Source organism: Dendroctonus ponderosae, unplaced genomic scaffold (assembly GCF_020466585.1).
Source record: "Dendroctonus ponderosae isolate FM_Combo_2020 unplaced genomic scaffold, Dpon_F_20191213v2 Dpon_F_20191213_2, whole genome shotgun sequence".
Lineage (NCBI taxonomy): Eukaryota > Metazoa > Arthropoda > Insecta > Coleoptera > Curculionidae > Dendroctonus > Dendroctonus ponderosae.
The window spans coordinates 13676873-13698344 of record NW_026018165.1 but is presented as its reverse complement, the minus strand read 5'-3'; the positions used below and the strand labels follow the sequence as shown (position 1 = coordinate 13698344).

The 21472-nt window shown below is 35.7% G+C and overlaps 1 protein-coding gene and 1 long non-coding RNA gene across 3 annotated transcripts in view; one reads left to right on the top strand and one right to left on the bottom strand.

Moving 5' to 3' along the window:
- LOC109544418 (protein split ends) overlaps positions 1–18308 on the bottom strand; it is a gene marked incomplete in the record, with an annotated part of 94999 nt that extends 76691 nt beyond the window's left edge. For both annotated transcript variants that reach the window (XM_048664227.1, XM_019914558.2), the window contains 1 exon segment: positions 17371–18308. In XM_048664227.1, the coding sequence (XP_048520184.1) occupies positions 17371–17453 (83 nt within the window).
- A 59-nt stretch (positions 18309–18367) lies between these two features.
- LOC109544427 overlaps positions 18368–21472 on the top strand; it is a 31631-nt gene continuing 28526 nt past the window's right edge. Inside the window, exon 1 of the long non-coding RNA XR_002172580.2 lies at positions 18368–18838. This is a non-coding gene — a long non-coding RNA (uncharacterized LOC109544427). The remainder of the gene's footprint in view (positions 18839–21472) is intronic.

The window sequence follows — 21472 nt, the reverse complement described above, 5'->3', positions numbered from 1 at the left end:
AACACAACACTTAAAATGTCCTATCGAACAGGTTCCAACGATTAATGCGATATTTTTCACATTTTGCGAGGTGTACTCGAAAATGTTCCATACCTAATTCACCAAAAATGAATTTATTTCTTTGGAGGTTAGGAAATTTGCTGAACTCCTGAGGAAATATAAAAGGTCTCGAAACACCCTATCAACATGGTCCTTACAACTTATCAGATATGCTTGCCCATTTCCGAGAAATGAGCGGGTTTCACTTTTACGTCTTTCCTTAATTCTGCTTTCATTTCTTTTGAGGTTAAGAATATTTAAAAAACCCTCATTAGGAAAGGACCAAGTTATCGAAACCTCCTACGGAATCAGACAAATCACTGCATATTTCAAACCCCTTGGTTATTTTAATCTTTGAAAACTTCTGAAAGTCGAACATTTTTGCTCTTATCTCTTCAGAGGTTAAGAATTTATGACGAACACAAATCGGTAAAAAATAGAACTCGAGACAGACTATAAAAAAGATCAGTACGACTGATACGATAGTTTCGCACTTATGACGATTTAAGACCGTTTAAACAGCACATTCCATTTTTTCACAGGTTACTTAGCTCTCTTGAAACCTTTTTTCTCACCCTTATTAGCTAGCATCTTTCTTCTTTTCTACGATGGTACTAATAAAATATTTGCGGTGTTCTTTCGATTATTAATCGAACTTAAAGCAAAATCTAAATCAACGACATATATGGCAAAAACTCTCCTTGAACATAGCAAAAATTGTCGGATATCAAAACATACAAAAACCGTTTTTTAACACCGTAAATAATTCTCCCTTCAACGATAGGACGCATAATTTCTAGATGGTTAGGAGATTTTTGTGTTAAAAAAGACAATTACGATGCGCTACAGTTGGCAAATGCACAAGAAATTATAATTTTACCGTCTGTGACTTTGGAAGGAAGCCTTGCGTGGAGTAAGCGTATGCTTTGCTGGCTTTAATTTCAGTTCATGTAATGCTTGGTAAAATCACCGAAAGAAATCGAAAAAATCTCACAGAAAAAACAGGCCAGCAAACGTATTTTCCAGTTGGGAGCAACACAAAATTTATAAATGAATTGAACGGATAAAGTAGTAAAACTAAACAATTCATTCCAACCGTAAAGAACAGTGAAATGCGACATATTGATGAGCAGTATAATTTAATGCTGTTTGCCTTAGTGACAGTCTAATTATGGGAAAACAATAATAAGCTGAAAATAACGACATAAACATAACAACATAACAACAAGACAATTGCTTGGTCACAATCGGTCTCACTGAGCAGTAAAAGCAACAGACTGGGAATTTCTTATCAAATAGAGAAGAATGGTTTACTTAATATGTATATCCATAAAGCGATAAGATAAGAGCTCATCCTTGATGTCGCATTTTCAAAAACAAATGACAAAACATGTATTTCGATAACAGAGCAGACGAAGCGAAAGAAACTGCAACACGTAAATAAGGGAGACATTGGATCGAACTAGAAAATATATAAAAAATAGGCAATAATCAGCAAATAAACCATGAATATTTAGACTGCAGACGATAATTGTTATTGTCGTGTGCAGGTCAATGCTCACATTCGATATAGGGAAAATCGAACGAACACAATAGAGAGATGTGGAAGAACATGTTTAGTGCCCGTTCACTAATAATGACAGGCTGTAACTGAATCAATACCAGGCACCAACAAAGGCCTCGCTGAGATTTAATTTTAATTTGTAAGTAAAATAAGAATCAAGTTATGCCAAGCGTAAAGAGTGCACAAATAAGAGCAGGCCTTATTAGTGGCAGTGCAGTCATGTCAATTTAACGGCGGCACTATTAGTGCCATCGCTGCACCGTGTGCTCGATATCTCTCTATTGCCAACACATTTGTCCCGTTAATAAATTGAATTTGGTAGTAAATCTACTAGTTTTGCTTGAGGGCAATCAGATAAAATATGTATTTTTCTTGCACACACTCACGGTGTTAAACAACAAAGAGGAAAACCTAAAATAAAAGAATTAATACAGTTAGCGCGACGATTAAAACAGATAAATGTAATGACATGACTTGCAGATAGTTTCCAGCTTATGTATATATAACAGGACTGGTTGGCTAATTAACTGACAAAAAATAAAACAGGTCAGGAATGTCGAGACTTTTTCTATAATCCAGTGCATTAATAAGCCGAGCGAACAAAACAAGCCTAACCCAAATCACAAGGATAACTGAAATAATTAGCTAAATGGCCACGACTGGAACAATTATTATGCGCACAGCATTTTCTAAGATTGTTGAATAGCAATTAACAGCCTATCGGGATCAATCTAAATATATGTTGAATTGATTTATTGGTAATAAATGTATTTTATTTATAGACAACCCGTAGACGAATTGCAAGCTGAACGTTGAAAAATAAAAATGTCTGCTTAATCTTAAGCACGAGAAGCACTGTTATCATTGTCTGCGACAAAGAGTGTAAAAGTCTAGTAAAAATACACTTTTGTATGCAGAATTGAGTGTTACTAACCGCTCTGGATATAAATGTTGAAAATTTTCACAATCCCCAATAATTTCCCACATGCTCTAAATAAATTGTACAACTTTGCGAAGGGCAGTTTCCACGCTTTACCCTCATATTTGGCGACCTTGCATAATCAGCCCGATTTATTGGCCAATAAATCAGGGAAAATTCGGCATAAGAAATGTTCTTTAAGACAGCGTAAGAAAATGCGGCAGTAGGAATTTTGCTATCAACAACCCGTATGTTAAACTGAATCTATATACACCTTTAATTTAAAGTAAAAGCGGCAACATTGTCCGTAAAGCCTTATTCTACACCCCCTACTACCCGGCGGCCCTGGCAATTCCTGTTTTGCAAAGCCCTCCTACGCGCTTTACTCCAGAAATGAGGATGGGGTGAGAGAAAGAGGGTGAGCGGGGTGGGGAGGCCGCACAACACAAACTTTCGGCACTGCTTGATAAGGGCGCTATAAGGGGGCGGGGGGGTAGAAGGGGGCAATGAAACTTTTGTATAGAACAAGTTTCGGACGACCCGATTCCCGGGTGGTTAGAAAGTTGTTGGAGCGACGTTGTCGAATTTCGCTAATGGGCTAAACCGGATTGTTGCCAAGCGTGCAACAGAAGCAATCAGCCTTTTGGGTAAACCGTCGAGCTCCCGCGATTGGTTGGTATTTTTGGGAAAAATTCCTGGTCGAAAGGAGCAAATCAAATCAGTGGAAAGGAGGCTGAATATGGTGATGCTCTAATTTAACCCCCTGGTGTTGCTACTTGATTTTTAAATAATTGGGGATTTTGAAGGAATTTTGATGAAAAGTTGAGTGAAAAAAATCTGGTTTGATAATCAATTCAGTTAAAACAGAGAAAAATTCCTATTATAATAGTTCAACAAAATCTTCGCTTCCGAACTATTATCGTGTTGCAGATTTAAAACGTCTTGGTACGTTTTAAAACGTTTTGGGTAAAAAAAGTTGACCAAAGAATAGAACTATTTTATTTCAACGTGTTTCTACCAATAAAAAAGCATAGAATTTTGCCCCAAAAACATGGTCCGATTCAAAAAGAAAGCGGCTGGAACTGTTGCATCCACCCTAAGAACCTTTCCGATCCTTTTGATGAGCTAAATTCTGACGCGAAAAAATTTAAGATGGGTTTAGGGGTTTGCCCCTATCTAACCGCTTGAATGTTTAAAACCGTCCTAACGCGAAAACCGTTCAAAATATCGCATCATTTACTAGGATATTTTCAAAACAAGAGCTATCTTTTATCATTTAGGTTTCATAAAAAATTTGAAATTTGAAATTTGGTAAAAATATTTAAATTACGGGGCTCCCAAAGTTAAAACGCCCCATACTCAGAAACGGTTTAAAATTTCCAATCTTTGATCAGGACCTTTTCGATACCTCGTTTTGATCAGAAATTCCTAACCTCTACAGATTGAAGCAAAAATATCTAAACTACGGGGCACCAAAAGATAAAAATGCGGTATGTCTCAGAACCGGTCCGAAATATCCAATCTTGTGCTTACTTAAATCATTGAGTTTTCATCATAAATTTCTAGCCTTAAACAACTAGAAGTAAAAATGTCTAAATTTCTGGAGTTTTCCAGGTTGTAAACACTATATCTCAGAAACGTTTAAAAGATTCCGTCAATTGTCAATGTCAATTGTTCCGTCAATTGTTCAGGTTTTATGAAAACATGAACATGAAAACTTGCAGTTTTCTATCGGAAATTTTCTTTCGATGCGTGACGGAAATCATACAATAACTATAACATATAAATAAAAATATTAAATATAACTAATAATAAATTCTGAACGTAGAATTAACAGATTTTCATGTTTTCAATATGAAAATGTGAAAAATAAAAAACATCAGGATCAACTCATGCTGAGCTTAATAGAATAGCGGGCTTCACTTTTCTTGCAAGTAGTTCTATTATTCAAATTGAATTTTCGCCGTTTAAGATGGAAATGAATCGAATGAAAGGAATACAAATCGGTACCTACATTAAAATTATTTCGAAAAAGCACAAAACAATTGAATTAAACAATTTTTAGGATATAGCAATATTTTATCAATTGATTAACACGATTTTACGATTTGATTTATTGAGTGATACGATTTAGGATTGATTTTGCCAATTTTTCGATTAACTTTAATACTATTGACATTAGCAAGTTTTATTATTTGTACACCAGAAAATAAAATAAAAAAAAACATATCACTTTGTTTAACCCCCATAACGCGTACTTGATGAAAAAACCAATAGTTAAAAAATTATAGAAATGTGACGCTCTAATTAAATTAGAAATAAATATAAACAAACTATGTAAACCACAACAAGTTTTTGATCAATTTGCACAAGAAAAATTGTCAAATTCCATTGATTGCTAAACGAAAAGTAGCCCTCACATTTTATTCCGACTACATCGAAACCCAACAACGATAAATAAACGTTCTCGAACTTCTACCATAGTCATGTAGTAGCGAGCGAAGCAGTTAGTTTTTGTTATTTTATAGGATTGGTGACGTCACGCAACCTGACACAGCTGCTTACATAACAATGCGACGTTGCCCATTCGGGCTGTGACCGAGGCCGACCGCGTTGCCGCTTGTGACCCGGTCGGAATTGGAAACTTATTTATTATTCCAGTTGTGGGGGGAGAGCTGCGTTGCCGGATTGATGCGAGTTCTGAAATAACGTTGCACGAGGACCTGAATAGAGTTGAACATGTTTTGGGCACATTAATGGGACATTATGCGGATGGAAAAAGAATGTTCGGCAAATTGAACACAGTTAACTTAGAGAACGAAAGAGACCGTTTCGTGGAAGAAGCGGCAACATCTGGCGGGATATTGGATTTACAAGCGGCCTGGTGCAGGTCAGACAGACTAGAAGATATGCTCGTTTCATGGGAATATTATTAAATTATTTGATGGATTAATAGCACATGTTTCATGAAGAGAGTTGCTTGAAGAGTAAAAGCATTTTTAATTAAATTTTTTCTTAGCCCAAAAATTGTACTTCAGTTAAACTGAATAGAAAACTTCAATTTTACCAACAGATGTGCAACTTGAAGGCTTTGTCTTTATTCACACAAAGCCTTAATAAGACGGGAACTGCCTCAAATAGGGTACATAAAGGGCAATTAAAATTAAATTGGACGGGTTTCCGAATTGAGGCATTTCCCAAATTGAGCCCAATAATGAGTAAATGTGGGTTGCCCATTAAAACCGGCCCTTAGCGTCCACCATTAGCGCTCGGAATTGGAGATAATTAAAATTTCTATTAACCGGAATTTTTCTATAGTTAATGGGTACACATTTTGAAGTTGAGTCAAATGGTTCAGCACCCATATAGATGGCTAGAAGACGTTTTTCGTTAGTTTCAGTTCACAGTTTTTCGCCAATTTTTTTGGCTTTAACTTGCTTTCTATATTCTATAGACTGGCCAATCAGATCACTATGTAATCTCACTAAAACTGCTGAAATAATCGAAGTAAACTATTAAAATTTGCAAACATTTTGTATTAAATAGAAAACATAAAAATATTTGTAAGGATAAAGTAAGAAAAAACATGATATAACCGAAAATGTTCAATAATTCACTAAAAATTAGTGACGGTTACAAATTTAGCTTGATGCTTGAGGAGAACAAAATACGTGGCAAAGCGCTCTATTAAAATCGCTCTTAAGAGTTTTTTGATATTTTAAATCGTTTTCAAGCTATAGCCGCTTAAACGTGAACATACACAGAAATGGATATTTTTCCTTCTAACTTTGAAACGATAACAAATTTTTTATGCAAACTTCAATTTAGGAGCATATCACTTAAAATTCTTGAGCAAAAGTTTACTAATGATGTTTTCTATATTTTCAGTCCCTTTCGACATATAAGTGAAAATGTTCCATAATTCGACGAAAATCAGTTCTAATCAAATCTAATTAAGGCAGGAAAATTTGAATTTCAAACCGCTCTATCAAACTGATCCTTCAGACTTTTAAATATTTTTTTAAGTTTTCAATATAGAACCGCTTAAACTTGAACATACGCATAAAAAATCATACTTTTGCCCTTAACCTGGAAACGATAAACAATTTCGAATAAACACTAACTAGCGAACATCAAGCTTCACATGCTCTATCCAAAAAACACTATTGATTATTTCAATATTTCCAGTCGTTTCCTAGGTATAAGTAAAAATGTAAAAATTCGCAAAAAATGGGTCTACCCCCTCCCTTTGGAGGTAAAAAATTTCGCTAGGCGTAGTCACAGGAGAAAAGCATACATTTTGAAAAGCTCTATCAAAATGCTTCTCAAGACTTTTCAAATATTTTAAACCGTTTTCAAGGTAGAACCGCTTAAAAATGAACATCTGAAAAAAAAATTATACTTTTGTCTCTAACCTGGAAACGGTAAACAATTTCGAATAAAAACTAATTTGGGAACATAGAGCTCACCTGCTCTATCAAAAAACACTATTGATTATTTTAAACTTGTCACTCGTTTCCGAGATATAAGTAAAACTGTTCAAAATTCGCCCAAAATGACTCACAGGAGAAAAGTATACATTTTGAAACGCTCTATCAAAATGTTTCTTAGGCCTTCAAAAAACGTTTTTGAAAACTTGAACACACGCAAAAAATAATACTTCTGCCTCCAACGTTTGAATGATAACATTTTTTGAAGAAACAGTAATTAGGGCACATAGAGCTTCATATGCTGTATCCAAAAGGCTCTAAAGAAGATTTCAATTTTTCCTGTACATTTCGAGATATAAGTGAAAATTCCCAATAATTGACGAAAAATGGGTTTATCTGTTTCGAGGTTGGAAATTTCTGATAAAGCCTCATTAGCAAAAAAAAGTTCTCGATAAAATCTATCCAAAAGATCCTAACGACTGATTGTTCTAAACTCACGGACGCCCTAAAGTGGACATTTTGCCTCCTACCTCTTGAGAGGTTAAAAATTCCCGATGAAACCTAAATGGTAGCAGATGGTGCTCAAGACGGTTTATCGAAAAGGCTCTGAAGAGTGTCGCAAAATTTCCAGCAGTTACTGAAATATGGACATATGGAAAATTCGTAAAAAAATCAATGAAATTAGTGAAAGCATTATTGACTGCAGACTTTGAACTATTCGGAACATTCCTATGTTTTCTAGGAGAACCGTCCCATAAGAGCCGGTTTCTGATCAAATCAGTCCGATCGTGACTACGAAAAACAGGAAATAAAGCAGAAACACCTAATCTAGCATTTGGAACAAGTAAAAGCACACGTACCAGCAGTACCTGGTCATAGCCGAAAAAAAAAGTATACACAAGCAGGTGAGGAGAATGAGTTTAACGTGATATGGCACGGATAGACAAAGCCACGATTTCCACGGCATCAAGCAGGTTTAAATTGTCTTTTAGCATGAATACTCCATACTCTAATCAGACAAATGGAAAACCGGTTAACAATGAGCGATGGCATTTTAAATAAATTAGCATTGGAAAGGGAAGCAATCGGACTTTTTCCTAGTTAATTGAATGGATTGGTAAGCAAAAGGTCGATGCGATGATTCAAAGTTTAACTTCCAAAAGGTCTAGGCAATCGATTGAGGGAGAATGTAACAGAAATGAGCTTTTACAATTGCCTGAACCGTAATAAAAACATAGATAAAGTAACAGCTAGACAGAGCAAAGGATTATTTATTGAGACACCTACTAACCAGCACATAAGAGGCGAACGTACAGACGCCATTTCGAACAATTTATGCATGTACAAATTTATCATATGTTCAAGTTTAACCCACTTTACTAATGGCATGTCATTGTTCACCGGAATATATTTGCAATTTTAAACACATGGCTGCGACGTTGACTTGTAGGTAGCAAAGGCGCCCATATATAACCGGAATTTATATTAATAATAATAATATAAAAAACACTAAGTATACAAAGTTGTTGGTTCGGATAGACAGCATAACACCCAGAAGATGCCAACGATTCCGAAATAAAACATGACTGTCAGACCTGCCTTGAAAATACCAATACAGATGAGAAATAAATCCTGCCTTAAAGATGCGAGTAACGAAAAAAAATATTCGAAAAGCAATCACAGACGATAGAAACAGGTTCCTAAACAGGATGTGAGTTGTCGGGTTTCGTGACTTCGAGTGGCTAAATACTGCAAGTAGATAGTCAATACCATAATAAGTGGTTCCATGTTAGAAATACGTCGCCCAGGAAGAAGGGAATTAACGAAGCGGCCGTTGAAGTTCTGGTTTCTAAAAACCAGCTGCCAAAAGACAATTAAGCGCATTTAATATCTATAAACGAAGAGAGAAATAATGGCGCCTCGATTATAGCAATTACACACGAAGCTTCAGGATTTACGATGGTTGAAACAACCATCCTAGACAAACGAAAATGTAATCGAACAGAAACAAAGAGAGTTCCTGGTAGGTAATAATTTGCCACCGGCCATGTGCAGAACAAACACACAAAAATACGAAAAAAATACCGTTGTAGCTGAATACTTAAACAAGGAGATACGTGGATGTCCGCCACCAGTATGTTGTTTATTTTTAAAATCCTGTTTCAATAAATTATTCAAATTAATGTGGACAATGTCTTTCATCTGCGAGTTTCAAGTAGGCAGATACGCTATTCTCCGAGCTTCAAACGGTTTTCCTTGCTGTTACTTCAGTAAAGATTATCAACGTGCAATAACAAATAAACGCACTAAATCATGTGAAGGATTTCACCAAAATTGATTGTACGTGATGAGTTTTTCGGGGTTTTGAAGCGGGCATGGAAAAGATGATTTTCCCCAAAAGAGTAAGAGCCCAAAAAAATGAAGATTTTCTTCTCCAATGCAATGGAAAATCGCCATCCAAGCGTTAAAACGGCAGCCTGAAAAATCTATTTAATTGGAATATGTACGTTTCATTTTCATTTTACTTGACGCGACTTTCCAGTCTTATTTCAAAGATAGTTATTTTTTTAAATTCCTTCCTCTTAAAATCAACACTTTTTCTTTGAAATCGTGAAAGAAGATGGTAAATTTTATCAGGAAAATGTGCATTTTACTGAAACTGCAAAATGAAGTAATTTTCGGCATAAAACTGATTCGATTGCATCTAAAAACGCAGTAACGAAAGCGTAAGTGAAAACAGTCAATAAATGAAGAAAATCTCCACATTAACCTTTACAGGGCGATAAAGTAATCAGGAAAACATTCACATTTTGGGGATAATTTTTCAATAAACCAGACGTAAAAAACGGCAAAACCCTCAGTATTTTAGTAACTGTTATAATGAATAACTGAATTAAGCAATAAAACTTGATCAGAAAATGATATAAAACGTGCTTTAAACCTCAATTAAAACCATTAAAATAACGTTTGTTATTACTTAAGTACTTTTTAATCGGTATATTTTTATATCTGGGGGTTTGTGTATAGATTTTTAAACAAGTTGTATAAAATTATGATAAATGAACAACTGTCCTTTTGATTCTTGAACATTTGTCGCTTACTTTTGCATGAAAAATCGAACGGTTTTCTGTCGTTGGCTTTTTTCATTGTAATCGTGGACTTCCGCATTTTCCCTGAAGATGCAACCCGCTCGTGCTTGCGAAACGTCAGGAAAAAAATCCACGACGCCTAAAAATCTTGCAAAGCTCACCAGTTCCAAACGTTTATAAACGTACATTACTTACTTTAATTTCTTAGGCTGATTATTTATTAAACTTTTACAATGCAACAATGTATTATCAATTATTCCACCCTTTAGACCTTGTTAACTACCCGTTTGAGTTACACCTTGCTTCCTGTTGTATAATTCGTTGCATGTACAGTATTGTTTGCACCCAGTGGTTAATTACAGTTCTTGGTATTTAGAGTGATGCATTTAAACTTAATTGAATTATACACACGCATTATTCCGTACATAGAATATAGCTTAAGCTTCCATTAAATTAGCATTCTTAATGGATGTGTGGTTAACGAAAACAGAAATCGATGAAATGAACAAAAAGGAAAATGAACTGGAATGTTTTGCAAGTAAATTTATTTTCTAGTTCCTCATGCAGAAAAACAGTGGAAGATGTCCGCCCTTTGAACCAAACTTTGGCACTAGGCATACTTTTCTTCCGCCGTTGAATACCTAATTTTTTTTAGACAATTTCTTAGCATTTAAGCGATTCACCGAAGAAAGCTCGAAACATCCGAAAACATCGCAATTTAAAGAAAACCAGTGAAGAAGTTGCAATAAAAACAAAGGAAGCCACTTTAGTCGACTTCCCTAGAAAAATCAACATTCTCACCCATTTTCCGGAGCTGCGAAGGACCAAATAATTAGTTCTCTGTTCAAATGAGAAACGTTTCGTATCCGTAATAGAGGTTTGGCGATAGCGAAAGAGCCCCGTCCCATAACAAACCCTCAACCACTCCACTCCCTACAACGCAGAAAACGCATCAGTAAAATGTGGTGTTGTGTGCTACGCAGGCCTATGTTTTTAGGCCCCATAGTATATCGACGTAGCCATTCCATCATAGATTTTTATATCGTTTTCAACCCCCGGACAAAGCGTAAACTAGGGATGGAATGGGGTTCAGAAAACAGGGGTTAATGCAGATCCTATTGCGTCCATTTAGGTGCGCTCTGTTCTCCCGATAGTTCATCCACGCTTGGTTTAGGATGTAGGAGCGTTTCTACGCTCCACACTTTGGACAATACGTTGTTTATTTGGAATAAATATTAGCTTTAAAAACGCCTCTAAAGAGGCTTTTATTCCAGCTAAAAATATACAGATGAAGCAACGGGACAAAACGGCATTTGTTGTTAATGTATAAGAAATCAGGAGTTAAATGGTCTCGAATTCAAACTAGTGCGGTTTTTTGGACATAGAAGAGTCAATTTGATAAAACTGAAGCAATTGAAGAAGTACTGAAGAATTTTGCGTTTTTTAATATCTGATTCATTGAAAAGTTATCCAGTAAATATGAATGTTTTAATTATTTTATCGTCTTGTAACGGTGAATGAGGACATTTTCCTCGTTTATTGAAAATTATTTTCACTAACACTTTTTTGTGTTTTTGGACGCAATCGAATTTGTTATGTGCCGAAAATGGCTTCATTTCTTCCACAAAATACACATTTTCTCGATAAAATAGGCCATCTAGAAAGACAAGTTCGGAAAAAAACGACTTCGCACTTCAAAGGTCAATTGAGAATTTATCTTTACGTTTGCAGTCAAAACGCCGATCAGAATGTTGAAATACAAAAAGCTTCATAACAATAAAATTTGTGCGCGTAAGAGCTGAACAGAAATTGCGTTTGTATTTCTTGCACTGCTCAGAAAAATTCGCAAATTTTGTCGACAATTGATCACATAAAATCCACTTAGATGGCGATTCTCCATTATATTGGATAGAAAACCTTCACTGCGTTTTTCAAGCATTTCCAATTTTTCTCACGAAAATAATATTTTCCACCACAGCCTAAAATCATGAAAAACTCACCAATTTCAAGCGATAACCGCGAAAGCCAAGATTTTTTGGCTGTTTTTGAGTGGTTGACATTCTTGCGGCAAAATTATAGAGAAACATTGAAGTCAAATTATTCAAATTAAAAACAACTAAGTACAAAACTAAAAGTTCCTTTAGTGTTTTCTGCGACAAAATACGCATTTTCTCGATCAAATATATTCTATAATTCTTAAGTTAAGCCCCAATAGCTTTATCCGAAAAGTTCCAGTTTTTTTGGTAATTCTATCAGAAAATGTTCGTAAAAAATCGGAAGCCAGAAAAACGCCGAATCAGAGTGTAGAATTACAAAAAACGTCGCAATAATTAAATTTTTAGTGCTTAAGAGTTCAACAGAAATTCAATTTGTGTTTCTTTCACTACTAAGGAAAAATTGCAAATTTGACGCAGAAATCCACTTTGGAATATCAACTACAAAAGCCGGTATTAAAAAGCAACGAATATTGTGGATTTTAAGACCAGAGGATAATTGGACAATTAAAAAAAAATACTTTGAAATGAAATTTCGGGTCGCATTTGAACAGAAGAAGCGTCTAAAACTCGAGCACAAACTTAGTTGAATTGCAAATTACCATATTTAAACCCGCACAAAAATTACAACGCCGTCTTCTCCGCAATCAAATGAGAAACTTTGGCTATTTCGACACTTTTTCCACACGAAAATGTCTAAAACTAAACCAGAAGAAAATGCTTACGAGTACACAGGACAGGAATTAACCTTTCGTTACATTAGAAAATTTCTCTGTTTGCATTCATTTTCCTATTGAGCTGGAGATTTGCCAGCAAATTGTTTCTGAAATTTACTAATCGAATAAAATTTCAAAAAGTACAGTGTTTCTGTTTAAACGCGCTTCGTCAATAAAGCCGTATCCAGCGTCCCTTTCTTAGAGGCACACTCATACCTGGAAATCCAAGAAAAATTGTCTAGCCCATCCAAAGAAATGGCAGATAACCGTAACACCTCGTACAAGACGGTGCGGTTTTCACATCCATATTGGGCGATTGTTTGGATGTCGAGACTTGATACAGGTATACGAGTAGACGAACAGTTTGCAGTTGTAATCGTAAATTTTCAGCTTTTCGAAGCAACTCTCATTGATCTTACAGACTCTCTTCTCAAAATCGAACACAAAGGGCATGCGATCCTTGAACTGTAGGTATAAAATTCCCGAGTTTTTACCTACAAGAAAATGGTAGGATTCTTGGTGCCATCAGCGTTTAACAAGAAACATTAACACGAAGCGAATAAACCACCAGGTGTTATTATTTGTTAACAAAAAATTGCATTACATATTTCAACAATGTACATGGGAAACGTCCGATAAAAACAGAACAAAGCCAAATTAAAATACAATGCAAGAGGAGAGATGAAGCCAATCGAGTGCTGGCACTAGTAAAGAGCTACATATGAATACGTAAGTTATCTTGGCCTAGCAGAAGCAGCAGCGTATTGTTCTGTTGTTTTTGATGATGTTTTTCCATGGACGACTTTTCCCCATTGGAGAGGTGAATGCACCTGACGAGGAGCGGAGAATATACACGTTGAAATTTTGCAACGTTCGTTTCTATTTTCATTTCGAACAGTGTGGTATTGCGACACCTGCCGTTTTTTATTTACGGTTGGTACTCACAGTTACGTGGTTATCATCTAAGCCAAGGTGTGTTCCTGTATGATTACCACATTGATTGTGTTACGAGTTCGGTACAATCTGCTTTTGGTTGTGGGCAGTGCCCCAAAGATCAAGCAACTTTTCCAAAAGATATTATGAAATTCATAAGCAATAACACTCTCAACTATGTGAACACTATCGGACATATGAAATGCTTCCAGCTGAACAACTTGTTCATGTTTTATGGTCAGACTTGAACCGTCCTGCTCAATCCCTTGCGGGGAAACCTATCGAACTTCTATGGGAGAAGTTAGAATTTCCATGGCGAACCAATTTATTACTCAATAAATCAACACTGAAGAAAGGTTTCGCAGCTTGAATAAATCGGCCACTTTTTGTCTTGGAAAATTCGTCAACTTCAGAAAACGTGCCTCGACTATTGGTTATTACTTAACAAGATTGAATGCAAAATCAGTCCTTATTTGAAGAAAATTCTTCATAACCCGCTTAGAACCTTCTTAGAGTTGACTGTAAGAGCATATTCCACAACCAAAAATATTACGAGTGTCATCAACCATGCGTGTAAACCAACTCATTTTGGAAAGCTTGCACTATAACAGGTTGAATCTTTTATTAGGGCAACTTGTCGGCATTCTCAGATGTTTATTCTGAAACTGCCTAGTTTTAAAGTAAAAATGTGTGTCCTGACAAWTTTAGAAAAAGTTGATATTTTTCGAGTTATTTTAAATTTCCCGTGCAGGTGCATGAAAACGGTCGACTTTTCCAGTCGTCTGACTTGTTTCATTTWAAAATCATWTGTACTGTCCTGAGTTTTAGAATCCTGTTTGKACTTTGTTCATTTAATTATGAGTTCAGTTTTCTTCAATTATCAGAAACGATTCTAACAAAAAAAAACGCATTTTCGAATMTTMTTGCGTAATTTTTTCCTWAAAAAACCTRTGATTGATATGTGATTGATSTAAATTTTTACTGGTGTTTGTTCTCATTGTAACGCAAGCTTTTGTTGCTTCTTTGGTTCAATTTTCCACAAATGTATACAGGGTGTTATCTAGGTCCGCAGCCAAACTGATCTGTATGAGTAAAGGTTCGGAAATTATTTCTGTTTAAACACAGGGCGTTAAATAATCAATTTATCTAATAGTTTTTACATGTATTTGTTTTATCAAGAACAGTTTTAATCTGTGCGGAAAGTCAATTGATAAACGTGTTGCCTCAGGAACATGGAACGCAGTGGTTTTTATTTTTTATCTAATAAACCAAGCGAATTACGAAAAAACTTTGAGTCTAAAAAGATGTACTGGAAGTTGCTTAATCCGGCAGAGTACAAAAAATCATCAAAATCTGTAGCGCCCATTGTTCTCTAGTAGTCTAAAATATCGACCATGTAGTTCTCCGGGGCGTCACAGGGATTAATAATTTTAGCTTATTTAGCGCAAAATTAGCCCGTTAGTACTGAAAATACCACGGCGAAATATCAACAGTTTGGACGAAGAAATACTGAACTTATTTACAAAAACCCGTTTTTCAAGGTATTAAAAAAATATCTGTGGGTCTATATTCATATAAGCATTTCTTCTGAAAATCCCTGTATAATGTTTAGTGCGTCATATTTGCTTCTTGTTTTCAATTTAATGTATCACTTGCTGATAGTGCAAATACAAGCTTGTGTTATAAAATTCTACTTTTATTTCAGCAAACTGCGCACTTATAGTGTGAAAAGTGAGAAATTGCGAATTTGTTTGTTAAAACCATTTATAACATTCACATTTTTCATGTGTACTTTTTCAATTTTCTGTTTCAATTCTCTTCACTCTTTAATATCGTGAAAACAATGCCACTTTTGCAAAAAATACTGTTGTTTTGTCTGCTCGATATAATGGAAACTCGCCATTGAAACTGTACTTACTAAAACTCTAATTTTTACTTTTTTTGGCAGGGTTTGGAATGCCAAAGTTAATTACTTTTAAAATATTTCCCATTTCTTCTCTACATAATAAGGCAACAAAGATTGAATATGAGAAATTCTAATAAGAGTCTAATCGGAATTTTGACTGCAGACAAACAAAGAATTCAAAGATAAACAAACATTATAAAAAAAATGTTTTAAAATATCAACATCCCAAAAGTATAACTTAACTTAATATGAATTATTGATCCAAATTTATGTTTTAAGCAACCTCTCACAGTTTCGGTAAGTTGACTACTAACATTTACGTCTACGTATGTATAAACGTCTATTTTAGTAATAAAGCTATTTGCAGTTAGATTTCTATCAACTTTGTTCTCAATAAATCTGTATAAATCCTCAATAAATAATAACAATAATTTAAAAAAAGGACATTTTGGAATGCTAGAAATTTTCCTGTTAATGCCTGATTTTTTTAAGGAATTATTTATTGGCCATTAGAATTTAGGCCTTGGACATTAAGTGATTTAAGTCAGCTTTTTTACCCAGCAAAACTGGCTAAGGTAACCATATAATTAAGTACTTAAAAGTTGGGGAAAACTCGAAACAAACTATTCAGAATCTAAATGAAAAATGGAATTTTTCGTTCAAGTTACCGAGTGTTACCTACTACAAAGATTAGGTGTTTGCTGGCGTTCATGTACCTTCATATAAATTAAGGATTTTTGCATTCATCATTATATGGAACAGTAAACAGTCTGTATTTGAATTTATTATTTTAACCTCGACATTTTGAGGTGAAGCAAATACTTAAATGGGGAATTATACACACTTTCAATATTTCATTCAGTTTACCTATGAAGTATACATTATACTAAACTGTAAAACTGCGTTTGATATACCGAGTGTTTCTTTAATAACAGGAAAAGCTGAAAAAACGCCCATTGGAAGCAAAAAATTCGTGTTTTGCCTTGTTTATCTGGTTGCAAACTTTCACAAACACGTCAATAACCCTGCCATTTCGTTACAGTCCATTGTTTACTGGTGGATGGAAAATAGTGCCTGCCATTTGCTCCGTCAATATTTCGAAAATTTTCATACCTTTTCGACTTCCGGGTAGAAAAAAGTCGATTTTCTGGAAATAGAAGTTTTGCTGGACGTTTTTGTGCCATTTTCCTGCTGTGTAGTGCGATTTTAACGAAAAAAACGCGATTTTCCGTCTGACAACCTGGCGCAGCCATCTTAACAGCCGACTAGCAGTGTGGACTGGACTATTTGGAGAATAAAATGCGCATTTAATAATTGGGAGGTTTTCTGTGTTCAACTACGCCAATTTGGATACAAAAAGCGGCAGTTTTATGGTCAATAGGGAGTTCGAGTGGCGTGAAAATATAACCAAGGCAAGTTTCACGTTGTTTATATGATGAAACTTTTGCGTTGGGAGTCCTGAGGAATTAGCAAAATAATTTCATCAGATTTATCTAGTTTATTATTTTCATCGTTTGACAACTGAGATAATTGTATCAATGTTCCATAGTTGTAAGATTAGGTGCTATTGACATATGCTCAAAGGGCGGGAATTTCGGGCCCCCTGGACAGCTCCATATGCATCCAATCGGTTTGCGAATACTTACCCATATTGTACAAGTACAGGAGTATTCACTTAAGAAACATGGACAAGTTTGTATGCATTCAACACTATAGAACGTTTACAAAGGGCAAAACGTTGCCGCCGTTTGTTCAACATTGAGTGGCTGGTGATAGTTACCTTTTGAAGTGTTCCCTTATGCGATCTTCTCTTATATTCTCGGGTAAATTTCCTACCCACAAGTGTCTAGTCTCTCTGACCATCGTGCCCTAAACTCCACATTGAGGAAACGTTGTTTGTTGGCGCACTAAAAACACTATTTCACACAAAACCACAGCCTTTTCGCTCTCATCTTGTCGCACTTCCCTCCGGGTTGCCCTCGATAGCCACCACACTGATTTTGCACCTCACATCACAGATTTTCCCCGGCACTGATTTTTCGTCGTACTCGCACTAAAAACCTGAAATGTTTCCAATAATTTTTGCACTTTTTGCCCCCGTTTCGGGTGCCTTTTTTCACTTCAGTAGGGTCTGTTCACTCAACGAACTGGTGACGCGGGGCCAAATCGCCATTCTACGCTGCTCCTCGATTGCCAAATGCGCTGTTGCCGCACTTACAAAACAGCTATCCTAGAACTCGACATTCGATATCGTTTTTCGTGCAGATAGATAGTTTTTCGATGTTTTACTTGGATTAGCCAAAAATATCGGTATCCAAAAATTTGCACTCAATAATTTCTCTTTCGTTTAAGGCTGGGTGAAAAACCTTTACTATTTCCGACGGTTTTCGATGCCTTTTTCAATTTGGGAACGTTCTTGTCTCTTGGCGTTTATTCGCATTTGCCACAGTTTTCCAGTTATTTTTAAGTCAGTTAAGTTTGAGGCAAAAATCTCAAAAGTTTTAATAGTAAACATTTTGCAAATCGCGTTTCGCAGATTTTCCTCTGCATTATCAGGATTTTGAAATTTTTTTCATCTTGAAATATTTTCGATTTTAGACCTCGAACTGGACTTAATTCCCGCTTTTACTAAAAAGCATCCTTTTTCGAAAAAATCTCCATCTGCTTACAAACAAAGCTTCAAGAAACTCTCGCACTCCAGCCAGTACTTGCTAAGCCTGTAGTAGCTGTTCGAACTGCAGCAATTAAACTGAGCAATAGCTGGCTGAAATATCCCAGATACATACATTTGAGCGGCGCGGCAACACAGCAACTATTTCCGACGATAGAATCGCGCTACGTTGCAACGAAAAAACCGGCCTCACATAGCAGACGTAGGCGACCTGAACGGAACGCGGCATCTAAGTGCGGACGATTTCGTGTACCGCTCTATAGCGTTCCTTTATATTTCGTCTCTCTCATCTGGACCGCGAGGTCTCGTACAACAACGACTACCCGACCTGAAAATGGCGACTGTTTTCTATTTTTATTTTAATTTGTTCGATGTAGTGTTTTTATTGTAAATAACATGTCAGGTCGGAACATGGAAGCGATTGATCGGGTCATGTAGAGTAAGGAGAGGCTGAGCGGCAAGTACATGTGATATTCAGCATTTCAATTGTGCCAGAACCTACATTTTATATGTATTTTATCAAAGAATTATCATATCCACCCAGCGGCTGCCATCATCTTGGCTTGCTGAAGGAAAGGTGGGTATTCAATTGGTGTTCTATGTGGGTCACGTTTCGTTTTTCAGGTAACATAATTTAGGGTCGCGTTCTTAAACCGTGGTTTCAGTGGGAGTATAGGAAATAACGCCGAAATGTTTTGGGAGGTGATTCAGAAAATAGTTTTAAAAGTTCTTGCAACCATACTCGAAAAAATGCCTCTTGAAGAGGCCACAGGCCTGAACCTCGTCTTGAATTCAGCTTTGAAACTCTGAAACTTTCTTGTTTGCGAGATCTTTCCGCGAGTTTTTTTCATATAATTCCAAGAATCCTTGTTCTTTGTCCAAGAATATAAATTTTTATGGTTTAAGGGCTAAAAGAGTGGAAGATATTGGAAACCATGTCTGGAGATCTTTCAAAGGCCCCTATGCGCAGGGGCGGATCCAGCTTTAAAGTCAGGGGGGTATGTAGAAAAAATACAGTCATCTGTTATCTATGAAATTAGAAAAATGATCGTCGTTTTGTGTAAGGGTGGGCAAGAATATTGCAAAATTTCATGTTTTCCGTCCCGTTTTGCATGTTTCTCGGAAGAAAATGAGCAAGAACGCTCGTTTTTACATCATTCCAAAGAGAACTAAATGGCCTTTATTCGAAGTTTCTCAAGAACCRTTCGAGCCACAGAATTCGTTTTGGCATCGTTGGATASAGAATTGAAAASTCSATTCAGTCGTAACAACGTGAGTRAGGAAATTCGWATAGTTTTGGCCCAGAAAGCGAAATTTGAATATCAAACACTTAGGTTCAAGATTATGACAAAATTTCATGTTTTCCGGTACGYTTTTTCCGGTATGTTTTCCGGTACATTTGTACATCATTCAAGACAGAAACAAATGGCCTTTTTAGAAARTGAATCGTGGATGGGGAAATGTTGGCARTTTTCTGAAAAAASGCTTGAATTCAAGAAGTTTTAGTTTTGGGTGGTTTTTTTTTTGAGTTGCATTTGAGCCATAGAATTCGTTGCCCGCCTTTGCCTATGCGACGAAATTTTTGGGGCATTTTCTACACACTTTCCAGTATGTTTTTGAATCCTAAAATTTTTGAWTGATCAGTTCGAAAACTTACAGAAMATTTTTCACGATTGGTAATTTGTGGACTCAGTTYCACTTTTACRACAAATTCATGGGAAATGGATTAACTRCTAACTGCATACACGTAAAATGTAGCCCCRATCTTTCAACCAGACAAGAATGACTGGGTTGAAATCAACAATGGAAAGTTTCCCAGAATTACATTTTCAAATTTTTCTTGACTCGATGTTCTTTAGAACTAAAAACAATGTTCGCCTCTATCTAGTTGCTTGCTTTACATGTAAAACACTGCTGAACGTGTGTTTTGTTTTTAAATGACTTGTTTGTCCGATGGATATTCAGTCTGCTCGATATCAATGATCAAAAATGTGCTTGGGCCCAGTTGGGTAAATTTTGAGTACGCACGAAATATTTCCCAATGTGATATTTACATGATCTCGACATATTTAAGACGATTACAGATTTGCTCAGCTTGTTATCTGCTGTTTCATTAATTTAATCACAGACAGCACACAAGTACGTATAATCGTTACGCATTTGGTGGTTTTAAGTGCCAACAGTTCTCCTTGACAAAAATATTCTAGAGGATTCATTAGTGTCTCCTTGGCTAAAAAAATTTCTTTCCCAAAAGAAGTTTCCTTGTTCAGCTGGCGCCGATATTCTTTCAAAGCATTTCGTATTTACCTACCTATACGTAAAGTGCCAAATTTACATACTCGCTTTTATTTCTCTAAGGAACACTTCAATTTTTCTTATTGAATAGTTTTCGATCAGTAAATGTAGTACAGAATACATTATCTATTTCAAAACCTCATTCTTCTTCATACTTAAAATAAGGGGATAATCGGTAAACACATTTGATATATTGCTTCATGAAAAGAAGTCCGTTGCTTGCAAAAACAATATCCGGGAAGTGATATCAATGTTTAAGCCTCAGTTTTTATGAGTAAAATTTTGGAAAAGCTCTGTTACTTTTGTGAGTTTATATGAAAACATTTTCAATGCATGTAGAATTCATTAATGTAAGTTGTATTTATGGTAAACCCACATTTTTTCAGTTATGAGCGAACAGGGGCATTGTGTTTTTTCTGTATAACCAAGCTTTTTGGCCAGAAAAGCAAAAATACTAGCCATGAGCATTAAAAGATTCAACAAAAGTTAATTAATGTGGCAAAAATCATTCAGTTGCAAGGTGTTTATGAGCTCACAGCATTTCCATTTTTGAAGTCCAAAAATTTTGCTCATAACCGTTGGGCTTTAAAGTTCAAAAGAGAAGTTAGTTGTGGACTTGAAGTTTCCCTTAGTGGATATTTCGAACTTTTATAAACCGTTCAACGTTAACACTGTCCAAAGTAGGTACTTACATGTCTGCTTTATGAGAACTAATATGTTGGAGTCCGGTTTCGGCATGAAATTGCTTATTGGAATATTAAAATTAATAGTGGAAATACTAAAACATACATATTTGTACTTAAAATTGGTACTTTTTCAACATACAGTAAAGTCCGCTTATAATGAACCCGGTTATAGTGAACTTTCGGTTAAAACAAACTTTTTTCCTTTAATTGAAACGTCGTCCATAAAGACC